Source organism: Eucyclogobius newberryi, unplaced genomic scaffold (assembly GCF_026437365.1).
Source record: "Eucyclogobius newberryi isolate DKJ021-1_F unplaced genomic scaffold, fEucNew1.0.hap1 SCAF_18, whole genome shotgun sequence".
Classification (NCBI taxonomy): Eukaryota; Metazoa; Chordata; class Actinopteri; order Gobiiformes; family Gobiidae; genus Eucyclogobius; species Eucyclogobius newberryi.
This window is the reverse complement of record NW_027315812.1, coordinates 22,040,983-22,054,046: the sequence shown is the minus strand read 5'-3', so window position 1 is coordinate 22,054,046 and position 13,064 is coordinate 22,040,983. Positions and strand designations below refer to the sequence as shown.

Genomic DNA, 13,064 nt, shown 5'->3' with positions numbered 1-13,064 from the left:
GACGTTATTGAAAGAGCACACACATTTTTAAATAACATACTCCTATTCGATGTAACAGAAGTAATAGTATTGTCAATTTTAATATACAGTGATGTAACTATAGTCAGCATTAAAATAGCAGTTTGTCCACTAAAGAGAAGGTAGGTTTAGAGTTTATACACTAAGATAAAATGAATTCGCTCATATTGACTTCATACTGTGAAATGAAACTGAAAGTAGTTTCCACGTTGTTGCTCCAACTCAGAAACATCTTATTTAAGAAGAGAAATGTAATCCGTTCAACAGTGTGTGACCTCAAAGTCTGTATCAGTTATAAATGTGAGCATAACTGATATTGCTTATCTGGTTTTCACTAAGAAGCGCACAATTGAGATATAATTATACTGTTGTTTATACCAAGTCATCAGTGAAGTCCAGCTTTAATGAGAGTGTACACATCCACGCAGAGAGGGTGACGCAACTACAACAAGTATAAGTATGTTATTTGACCAACTGTAAAACGTTTTCTTCCAGTCAACTTCAATTCGAGACAGCTTCCTAAACATGTGCAGAAACAATGCTTGTGTACAGAAATGACCTGACCACATCATTGGCCTCAGTATTTCCAAAGGAAGGTTGTAAATAGTATAGCCCTCTGCATGTGGCCAGACAAAACCAGCTGGCAGACGAGCAGACGTTATGTTACGTAACGTTAGAAACAAAGCTCTTATTGTGAAAGAGCCATATGGGGGGTCAGCCTGTGCATATATCCGGACTGCAACCATTACAGCTTCAAAAGAAAAGGACTCCAGTGACACATGCTGAGGTGTGCAGTGCCTGAAATGGAAAACACATGTGTACTCCAAGAACTGCAATTATAAGTTATATGGGACAGTTTAGGTGTGTTATTCAAAGGGGCTCTATGCAGAATTGAGTTAGCTTTAAGTCGTGTTTCGTTGTGCAAACTATTTTTCTTGGCAACAGCTCAAAACAATGAAATGGATAAAGGTGAAAAAATATTTAAATATGCATTATGTCTCTTTTCTGCTTGTCTGCATTCTATCTTTCATTTATTAAATCATGTGCTACTGCTTATAATCACCTTTTTTTCACCTTTTTTTTAAACGTTATTTTTTTATTTAACCAGGAGAGTCCCATTGAGATTAAAAAACCTCTTTTCCAAGGGAGTCCTGACCAAGAGGCAGCAAAGTTTACACAGTTACAACATACAGACAATCAACTTTCAAATAACACACTTTATGAAAATCATTTGCTTATTATTGATGCCGTCTCTAATGCTTTCAACTTGGTTTAGAAGGCTTTTAAAGACATGAACTCAGACTGTTTCCAGTCTTTCTGCAACACGTTCCCAGCAAATGAAGCTAAGTGGATAAAGCCTTTCTTCCCCAGCTCTGTGCGGGCGAAAGCGACAGAGAGCAACAGCTAACCGTTTGATCAAAGCACAATGTACAGTGGCAGTAGCATTGCCTTTAATCTGTCATCCAAATGGGGTTTTTGTAAATATAATATACATTTTAGTTTATTTGACGGTTTGATTGGGTTTGATGTGCTGTTAACATTAAAAGATGCTGCTTGTAATCTTTCAGATGTCATTAGGTGAATTCACCCTTGCTAACGATCCTACAAAAACTCTCTGTCTTTTGCGTGTATTTGCAGTTCTTATGTTTGTGTTTCATATCGACCAAACGGAAAAACAAACAGATCAATCTTATTTGCCATATCAACTAAAACAATACCATTTATAGACCAATAAGCTGTCTCTTATCTGATCCCTCACATAATATTATTTTGTTTCAAACATGGCCTTTGCAATGGAATGACACAATAAAAGTTGTAATGTGTATACAATAACTAAAAAGCAGGTGTGTTGACAGTTGAAATAGGGCAGGTCAGTCCGATGTTGTCTACACACAGATTATTCAAGTTTTTACTTAATTTTAATTTTAATTTTACTACACTACCCACCTCTGTAAACTGCATTTAGATAAGTGCTTGGACAATATCTATTATGAATGACACAGTGTCACAAGGACCAGATTCAGAATCACAGAAGTTGCCCAAGTGTTTCATAGAACTGACTCATTTCTCCAAATGCAATCCCAGCATGCAACATTATTCCAGTGTCAGTTTTGGTCACAGGAGTATTCAAAAGGACCTTCTGCGCCACATGAATTGAAACTTTATTTAAAACATCAACTTGAACTTGTGTACATTCCCGAAACGCTAGTAAAGTTGTAAGATATGACGGCTTGTGAGGTTTAGGGGGATAAGCATGAACCCGTTAACCAGGAGATTACAGTGCCAGGCTCAGGTATTAAGGTCTATACTTGGGTATGCACAATAGGAGCATGACATGAATGCAATAGTTAGACCAGAGCCCTATGAGAAGAGGTCATTTAAATGCAAAATAGGAATTCCTGTCCTATGCCAGGGTTTTCCTACCACAATCCAGACGGGTGGGCATCTCCGATTCACACAGCTGGAGTGGAAAACGCTGACACAACTCCTTCCAATCAGATCACTTTTCACTACCGGGTGACTGGATCCCTCTAGATCACATGAGCCCAACACCTTTTCAAGTCAAGGTCACAACAAGTTAACCAGGACATAAACAAGATGGCTCTATCAAGAAGACATGACCAATTCAACAGCTAAATTGATAGTTTATTGTTATTTATTTTGTGTGCATAGCGAGCATTTAGTTTGACGTAACAGTAATCGTTTAGTTCCTCTTCCCACTGTGAGTATAAGTCTATTATTTAATGTCTGTTCGACTGCGTTAACTTTCAATTCATGTCCAAAGTTTATGTCTTTCATTCATTCATTTTCTACCGCTTGTTCTCGTTAGGGGTCATGGGTGACAGGAGCTTATCCCAGTGACTTTGGGCCTTAGGCGGAGTTCACAATGGACAGGGGCCAGCTCCTGTTTATGTCTTGAGTAATTATTTTAGTCACTACTTGTTACTTCTACTTGATTTTAAAGTAATGTTACTCAAACTTAAATTCATATTTTTGCTACTCAATACCTCAATATCTCTCAGTGTCATTGCCTTAGCAACCTGTAACATTTTGGTGCTTGTCTCCATGGAGATGTACCTAATTTCTTTGCAAGGAATCTTCCACAGATTGGCATTAAAGAGATCTATCTCTACAAGAATGCATGTTTTCAAGAGATTTTTAATGGCTATAAAAAGGTTAAATGATAGGTATGTTTAATGCCATACTGTGGAACATTCCAGCCAATGGAGACAAGCAAATGACAGACTTCCCACATGAAAGGTTCCACAGTGCTTTCTTTAAACAACTAGCTCTATTTTAATTTCCACTATGTTCTATCTATGTTACACTTCACATGTTGTTGCAGAATAATGTAGACCACAATATCTAATTGGAATATCTGTAATTATTTATACTATAGTGTCAAAATCTCTTCTAATTAACACTGATGTGCTACTCTCCCTCGGTTTGGTTTGTCATATAGAGCAGAGAAATGTCTCCTCTTTGTCAGAAGACAGCTTGAATGTGAAGGAAGAGGCCTACTTTCCCACAAAGTGTATGGATTTGTGGCAGAAATGGTTCCAAGCTGCTCTCAGATGAAGCCAGGTAATGCGTTAGACTACAGCGCATCAGGCATATCGACTTTTCCTCCTTTGTGCTTTTATTGGATCAGTTCATGGCACAGTCTGAGGAGTTAGCAACCTTTCAAGCACAAATCAGGTTTTTATTGTCATTATTATTACTCAATGCCGTGTTAACAGTGTTTGGATGAACAAAAAGTGCTGACAATTGAATATGTGAAATCAGGGAGCAGCTGTTTTTTAGATTTAATGCTTTCTATTATATTTGCTACTAAACATTCACCTCCTGCATATGCCTTTTGCTGTTGGGGCAACATGTCACAAGCCATTCGTTCCAAGGAACACTTCAAAATGTGTATTAACCTGCTGTGTTTCTTTCCATACGCTCTCAGTGATTGTTATTGGCAAACTTACAATAGATCTTAAGTATTGATATTACAACGTGTGGTAATTATCTAGCAGCAGTATCTATGAAAATGTGTGGAAAAAGGTTTGTTCAAAACTGACATATATTGTCAAATCAAATCAAATCAATTTATTTTTGTTGTGAGCTATTGTGAGCTGTTAAAAAACAGATCACGAAACATGAGACAGAGAGAGCGAGACTAACTGCAGACGATGTCAGGACACACACTTGAACCTTGTTCTGACTGAGTGTAAACGTAATGTTAGTAAAGAATGTTAAGATAAGATCACCTTTATTTTTCCCACAATTGGGAAATTCCAGAGTTGCAACACAGATTTGGTACAGAAACAGATTAGGCACAGAAGTATAATAATAAAAACAGATAACTTGAAAATAATTCTAATAATTGTAATAATAATAACACTCTTATTTACAGCTGTTATATGGACAGAAGATAATGCACCATGATGATTGACATTATGTCACATTATTGCACTTGATTATGAAGCTGAATGACACATGTTCAGAGCTAACAGTGTTTTATTGAGTCTGACAGCAGCAGGAAGGAAAGACCAGTGAAACGTCTCCTTCACACAGCGAGGGACAGTGTCCTGCAGGGGGTGAGATGCATGGTCCAGCACAGACGTGAGTTTAGCCAGGACCCTTCCCCCTCCACCTCATGCACCGAGTCCAGAGGTGCTGCTCCAGCACACAACACTTTTCAGGAGGGCTGAGGCCTCCACAGAGTCGTTAAATACAGACAAAGTGACAAACGGTTCAACCAGAATAACCTATAGGACTTTTTCGAACGCATAATTTAAACCACACCCAAAGTCCACACTAAAGTAAGTAAATAAACCAGCACATATTTACATTTTGTATACGTTATGCAAGAATATTATAACGTGTTATGATATTAATGGATACAATGAGACAACCAATAAGAAAACGACGAATGCCTTCAAATACATTTTTAGGTGTAGCTTAGAAGTTGATACTGTCTGATCTTGTCTACGTCTTCGTCAACAACAAAATTCTAAGCACAATTTCACAATCACTCACAAGTTCAAAAAGTCACATTAATCCACTCAGGTCATATATTACAATTGCATTACAGTGGATAGATCTGCACTATCCAAATCCACACAGCCTTTAATCCCGCTCTGAATAGGTGTGGTTAGAGTGGGCAGGCAGAGGGCCAACAGCAAACAGGTGGATCCCAGCCCGGTGTCCACCATCCTGGGCTCACACTAAAGCTTTAGGCCTCTGGGAAAATCCAGTCCTGGAAGTGTCAGGCCTCATCTAAGGCAACTGTCAAAACCACAGCGGATAACCCTGGGCTAGAGTCATTATCACAGAAAACCCTAAGAGCATAATCCAGTCTGACAGGAGTTTATACAGATAAATGTTGGATGTATAAAAATAAGGTAGGATCTGTCAACTTATGAAATATATGTGAACAATCTATGAAATGTATTTTCCAGACTGGGGTTGTCAAAAGTATGGGAAACCGGACCCTAATTGATATTAAAAGTAGTATCAAGTTTCAATAATAAAAAAACAAATCACATAAACAGGACAAAATGTGATCTTCCTGAACAGTTTTAGAATGATCATAACTAGTAAAAGACCACATATTAACATAGAGAAAGGGTTAGGCAACTGTGCCAATCCAGACTTTAAAACATTACAAAGTGGATTTTGGATTACAGCAGCGTGAGCAGATGGTAAGTGGACAGCACAGAGGAAATGAGGACTTCTTAATAGGTCACTCATGCAGTCAAACCGGCACAACATCAGACAAAACTCTAGTGGGACTTTTGAGGCTCTAACTAACTGCAATGTGCGAGTCTATGCACTCCTGTGTCCTTATATGCCCAGTATGTTAAAGAGAATGGTTATGCATAAACTTTTATGAGATTTTTGTGTTCCCTTAGTTGTATCTCCGAGTCATGCACACATGAGGGTCAGGAATGTTGCGTAGAAAATCCACTGCTTGTACAGTAAAATAACTACGAAAGCAATTCTGCAGTTTTGAACGGGAAGTCAATGGTCCCATCAATTTAGCATTTTATAAAGAACAGACAGTAAAATAGATTAGGTTTATCCTCTTTTTTAGCAGGAATGAATGAATGTAGGTATCAATTTTACCACTATATGCCATTTTAGAACAGCATCTCCCTCACATTCACAAGGCACACTCCACTGCAGCTCGTACTCAATCAACGCACAAAGCAACTGTCAATGGGCAGATGACCCAGGCAGCACAGGAAGGCAGACTTGATAAGAGTGTTTGGGTGTGCGCTTCAGGAGGTCTGCCCCACTGGATCACAGAGCCAACACACTGGAACAGGAGAGAGAGCAGGGCGTATCAAATCACATCACACCATTCAAGACCTGTGGAGTTTAAATGAGGTGGAAAGGATATTTACTACAACAAAAAGGATAATGGATCTTGTCACCAATATGATAGTTGTGAGGATATTATAATCCAGGAGTTCCAAAATGTTTAAGAATGGAGCCAAGAACTATACAAACGACTGCAGAATGAAATTGATGTAAGTGATAATTTCAGACATTTAAAGTTATGTTTGTATTTATTTGAGTTGTTTATTGAGATATAAAAGTTTATCTTCCAGATCAGCTTGCAGCCCAGAACCTCGTAACCCCCCAGTGTTTCCACCACCCACTTTGGGAACCACTGATATCAAGAACAATGCAAGCTCCTGCCCACATGTGTTGAAACCTTCAATACATTTTAAAAAGCAAGGTTATATGCAGATGTTCGATAATTCATTTTATTGCTATAAAGTCCAAACAACAGCTTGCAGGTTTTTTACAAACTAATAAAGAGAAAAGAGAATCAAACTGTGCAAGAGCCATTGGTCAATAAAACAAGAAGATTAACCAACATTCACAGGAAATAAGATAATGGATAGCTGTTCCAAAGCTTCCCCTGTCCTTGGACCCTCGTTCTTGGCAAGGAAAAACTGCACAAACCCGGTGGGGGAAGAAGTCGAAACCTGGAGGGGAACCACAGTGAGGGAACGCGCCGACTCCCACAGATGGATAGTCTGTAAGTCCAGGGCTGACACGCTTCCATTTGCAGTTTATCTGTAGAGTGTGGCTCATCCAGTAATAGTAATTTGTAATAGAGTTATTGCAATTTGTAAAGTAATATGACTCAATGGAAGCATGTACGGTACCTCATGTTAGCTCTGGAGTACCTTATTAGTAAAGCAACGGTAGTAGAAGCAACCGGAGTAGTAGCATTATTTGGGCTATGCAATCCACTTCTCCCATGCTCCTCTGTTCAACTCTTGTTAATCAACCACTGCCAAAAATTGTGGGTGACTAAGTTTTCGCATACGTGCTACTACGTAAATCACTACTCTGTAAATCACTTTGAGTCATGAGCCACAGCCGCAAAAAGCTACCGTATTCTATTACGACAGGCTGCCTTCTGTGAGAGCCTCTCCTTGCTCCAGCACTTCCTGGATAGACTTCTGCAATAACAAGCAAATGAGCAACTTATGTAATCAACCACCTTCATTAGTATGTTTCAGATGGATTAAAACTCTAGCAACATGGATTAACAATAGCATTTCCGCCCATGCAGTTTATTTGATTTGCAAATGAGGATAACTGATATGGTTCAACTTTGACCTACTGACTTATTTACGATGCATTCATTCATGTGCTTTAGCCTCAGTCACACCGCAGGCTCTGAGTGCTGCACTGTACAACACTCTGACACCTTTTCTATTGGAAAAAGAGCTTTGTGTTTGGGGTTTATGCAAGGCTGTGCCACAGGGGTCACAACCGTTCTCAAATCTAGGACGAATCAGTTATGAAGGCTTTGCTGTAAATAGCAGTTTACCAGTTTATGGGAAGTTCCAATGCTGTATGTTTCTACGATGAACGAGTGAACCCTCATGCCGCGGATCAACCCGGATCAACCTTTGCGCAAGTAGTCAAGAAACATAAAGCTGAGAGAGAAGAACGTGGAATATGCGTAATCTCTCTTTAAAAACAGGCTTTAAAAGTGATGAACAAAAAGGCAGATGAGATACCGCTATTGTAAAATGATGGAAACCACAATTTATTAAGTCTTGGCAATTCTATTAAGTACTCGTTCTTAAATTTAAATGTGCAAATAATCTTGCTCCAAAAATTGTAAATAACAGTTTAATTCGAGTGGTGTCACCACAAGGGGCTGCACACTGTGACTGTAAACCAGCTAAATGCAAGACCACTTTTGGTCAGGAAGCGTTCTCTGTAAAAGGCCCACAGATCTGGAACACTTTACCTGCCCAACTGAAAAGCCTCACAGATCTGAACCAGTTTAACAACAAACTGAAGCAGCAAATTAGCCTTTGGCAAGATGGCCCATGGACATGACATTGGTTACTCAATTATGTGTGGAAAAGCCCTCTGTTCTGTCCCTTTTAAATAAACTAATAATAATAATAATCAACCATGCCGGGTGGCCTTTGGTTGTTTTTTTTGGTTTGTTTTTTTGGCATGAGTACTTTTTTTTTTTTATGGCATATTGGGTCCAATTAAGCAGTCAAAGATATTAACAAAGGGTTATATACCTTCAAGAAAGTAAAATAAAAGACTTAGAACATCCGAAATGTACTAAGTTTTGTTATAACACACTTTACTATTCCTCATACAGGGGCAAACATAAGAGGGGTGTGGCCACATTGATCTCAAGCAGAATAACCTTCGAACAGAGTTTTGAACACAGAGACAAAAATGGCAGATTTGTATTGGTTAAAGAAAATGTTTCCACCAGGAAGCGAACTCACTTTCTGAAGTTATGGATCTGATTGCAAACCACTCTGAGGGAAACCTTGTCTTTGGTGGAGATCAAAACTTACATGTTCAGTCGATATTGGATGTTTCAAGCACACAAAGTAATGGTAAATCTATAAATAATACATTAAGCAAAATAATACATAATGTCGGGTTTATCGATATCTGGAGAGAGATGCCAATATACACATTTTTTCCAACCTACGTAAGATCTATACTATAATAGACTACTTTTTTATTTTCAACAAAGATAGGTCCAAAATTAGCGATGCAGACATAGGTACAATAGACCTAAGTGATCACGCCCCTCGTTACATTACTGTAGAACTGGAACAGAGACAAAAAGACACACTTTGGACTTTGAGACATATGAAGAGGAAAACGACAATGGGGACGTTTCTCCGCCCGTTCTCTGGAATGCAGCAAAGGCAGTTTTGAGGGGCAGGGTAATTGCTGTTGCCTCAGCCAAAACGAAACAAAGGCAGAAAATATTAAATTATTTGCAGAACAAACTAAAGCTGCTGGAGGCTAAACTTGTCTAAAACAAGGATCCTCAAATGCTTCAGGAAATTAAAAAGACAAGGGGTGAGATGCATGACCTGGCCTCACAGGAAATAATACAAAAAATGCTCTTCACCAAACAAAGATATTAAGAATGTGGTTCAAAATTATTAGCTTGGAAGATAAGAAAACAACGTACAGAAAGAACTATTTCTAAAATACGAGATAGGCAGGATAACGTATTTTTAACCAAACACAAACAAATACAATAATCGTTTGAATCCTTCTACAAAAAAAAAAAAATCAAGACTAAAAAGAAAAGACTAAAAAACAATAAATCTCCGGGGAGTGATGGGTTCTCCTCAGAGTGGTATAAAGACACACTTAGTCCTTTGCTTTTGTCAACTTTTAACTGGGCCCTTCAAAACTCTTAAGAGGAATAAACTAAATCATATCAATGTAATACTAATCTAGAAAATTACTCTACTAAATATACTAAAAACAAATGGGAAAGAGAGGGTAACTGACTTAAAAAAGGGTGTATTTCATTCTATAACAGTGTAGTAAACAAACTGGAAAAGCCAATGGGAGTGAATTGGTATTTGACGCAGACAATACAATCAATAAGTGGAAAAGGTGTTGACTGGGAGGTGCTGCAGTCAATGACAGCAGCATGTGTGGCCCTGAGATAACCATAAACTCCATATTCTGTGCCTTATCTGCATTTATTGGAGAGGCTGGTCCAGTGTTGCACAACCCGTCACTACCAGCCAATAACAACTCAACTAGTTGCGCAAACAGAAACCAGTAGTAATGAAAAAGTACTATTATGACATGTGGGGCAGTACATCGCCTTGTAGAGATTTAAATGAGGACATATTGGCACATATCAGAACTGCAAAACAATTAATTACTTTTATTACATTGTTGTTTTGTTCTTCCATGTGGTGGTGGGGGATCAATAGCCTATTTACTATTGTGATAGGCCTGATATTTATAGGAGAGGCTATGGGAAGTGCATCCTATGTTTGTTTGTTATGTCACCAGCTAGAACCAGCAAATCCATGTAGTATTGCACTGTAAAAAAACAACAACTTTAAAAGATAATGTTTAAATACATTTCAAATTGAATTGCAGACTGATCCCAATTGGGGTTAGTCCTTATATTATATCAGAGTTATTGGAAGAAACAAGGGCGTTTTACATGATCTGTTTAGGTCTTGAACTGGACTCCTGAAAACATCTAGATCCATTTGAAGAGAAACAATAATAGCGTCAAGGCAAATGTGATTAATGGAAGCTGTGTTTATTGGTGCAAATTACAGCCTGGGGGCGGAATCCGTGTTTGATTCGATAAGATAATGACTGAAAGACAGAGGAAAAGGCCACACTGACATAGATGTGGACTAAGCAGTATCAGGGATGGTGAAAACAGAACATAACAGACTCGATCCATGGCCAGGCTGCACACGAGGCAAGAGGACAGTCAGGAGTTCAATCCATGTCCAGGGTTGGGCGTGTTGTTTGCACAGTAGCCAAAAAGAAAAGACGCGCAAACGAACACGTAAAAAGAAAAACAAACCAACCTGCTCTTTGCGCTTCTGCCAGCGGCCGCACGGGCTTTCCTCCAGGATCTCGCTCTCATCCTCGCTCTCCTCCTCTTTCCCCTCCGACCCTGATTTTCTCTCCGGGATCGACATAGTCATCCTTGCACCGTATGTACCCGAGTTGTTATAGCCCCGCTGCGCCTCCTCTCCGTCTCTCCTTCTATTCCCACGGCTTCCGCGCGCGTTGTGTTGTTCCGGTGGTGGAGGAGCGGGGTTTTTTTTTTTTTTTTGTTTGCGCCGTGAAGCCGCCAGTCACTCACTCATTCACGCGCACGATCAAAGCGCTCGGTCGGCTCCCAAAACATCCTGTTGCAACAGCGGGTCTGCGGCGGGTCGGTTCCCAGTCATGAGATCTCACTGGACGCCCCTCACACGCTCGGTCATGCGGCAGAGTGGATTTGTCCGCCCGTCTCTCGCACGCGTCATCCCCGGTGTTGTCGGGGCTGTGAGCTGCGGCCAGACGCGGTGCGCAGAGATGAGGCGCCGGTACCGTAATGTGCCGAGGCCAATGCGCAGTGGGAAAAGCAAATGTGGCGCGGCGCAGGGATTACACACGCCGACGACGGGCTGGACGGGCTGGACTAGAGGGAAAGGATAGGCCGGGTTTGTAATGTAAACTGCAAGGCTGTGTTTCATCTTTGTGTAAGTCTTCATCCATAATTTGCCTGGACTATTTCACAGCCACATGACTCCGCTCATCTTAAAAATCTCACAATAAATGGCTACTTCCAGGTCTGACTGGTTTTGCCATCCATGGGTAAATTCCTAGCACTGAAAATAATATAGTGGGCCCTACTTTACAAACAGTACGGTAATGTCAGGATAGAAGCGTCGCTCTTTTACCGCTATCTCTTCTGACCTCTAGTGGTGAGGTTTTGGTAACGCATGTTATTTAAATCCTGTGAAGCACTGCGTCTGACAAAATTGGTTTGCTCATTTATTACTGAACTGTCACTGACATTTGAACAGGCCTACATTGGCATAGAAAGCAATACAAAAATAATGTTGTTTTATTGTTATTCATCTCGCTGTGCTGAACGTTCATGTGGCCCAATGACAGCTACTTTCAAAATGCACACTGCTTTTCAGGTTAGAAATCAGCAATGCAATGGTCATTTCTGGTCGACATAATTTCCTGAATCAAGAACAAATAAAAAAAACAAACTCTTGTATGTAAAAACTAGACTGCAGATCACACAGTAGTCTCTATCAACTATGAAGTACTTTGATATTTGAACACGTACCTTTGTAAGTTTGGACTTCTGGATGCTGTGTATGTAAGATTTGGATATTGTGGTGACTGCTTCTGTAGCAAACTACGCAGCTGAGAGCTCACCAGAGGCTATGAAGTCATTATATTAAAATATATTTGTCAGTGTTGTTGGGCTGTACTGTTTCTGCACTGATAAAAACTTTCTCAATGTAGTGGCAGCTGTGAGTGGTGCTGGTCTCTTTGGCACAGTTTGTGGGTGTCAAAAATATCAAATAGGTTGTAAAACTTTCTACCTCCTGTTTCATACTAGAGCACAGAAGAACATTCAGCGTGGATGCATTCTATCATAGCAAGACATGTCTGCTTTAAATTAATCAATTTGGTTAAATTTCCATAAACATCCCATCTGGTCTGTAAAAAAAATATTAGTTGTCTTGGAAAGTAATTATAATATTAATTATAATTATATAATTATATATTATTATTTTATATATACAGTATAATCCATCCATCTTCTTATGCTTATCCGGGGTCGCAAAGGGCAGCAGTCTAAGCAGTGACTCCCAGACTTCCCTCTCCTCAGACACTCCTTCCAACTCCTCCAGGGGGATCCCGAGGCATTCCCAGGCCACAGAGAGATCCAGTCCCTCCAGCATGTCCTGGGTCTTCCCTGGGGCCTCTTCCCGGTGGGACATGCCCGAAACACCTCCCCAGAGAGGCGCCCAGGAGGCATCCGGAACCACCTCAGCTGGCTCCTTTCAACGTGGAGGAGCAGCGGCTCTGCTCCGAGCTTCTCCCGTGTGGCCGAGCTCCTCACCCTGTCTCTAAGGGAGCGCCCAGCCACCCTGCAGAGGAAACTCATTTCGCCCGCTTGTATCCATGATCTTGTCTTTTCAGTCATTACTCAAAGCTCATGACCATAGGTGAGGGCAGGAACG

At 40.1% G+C, this 13,064-nt stretch overlaps 1 protein-coding gene across 1 annotated transcript in view; it reads right to left on the bottom strand.

The window, feature by feature from the left end:
- nrbp2b (nuclear receptor binding protein 2b) overlaps positions 1 to 11,059 on the bottom strand; it is a 35,885-nt gene extending 24,826 nt beyond the window's left edge. The window contains exon 1 of the mRNA XM_072451066.1: positions 10,893 to 11,059. Coding sequence (XP_072307167.1) covers positions 10,893 to 11,012 — 120 coding nt within the window. The 5' untranslated portion in view covers positions 11,013 to 11,059. The remainder of the gene's footprint in view (positions 1 to 10,892) is intronic.
- Positions 11,060 to 13,064: the final 2,005 nt, after the last annotated feature.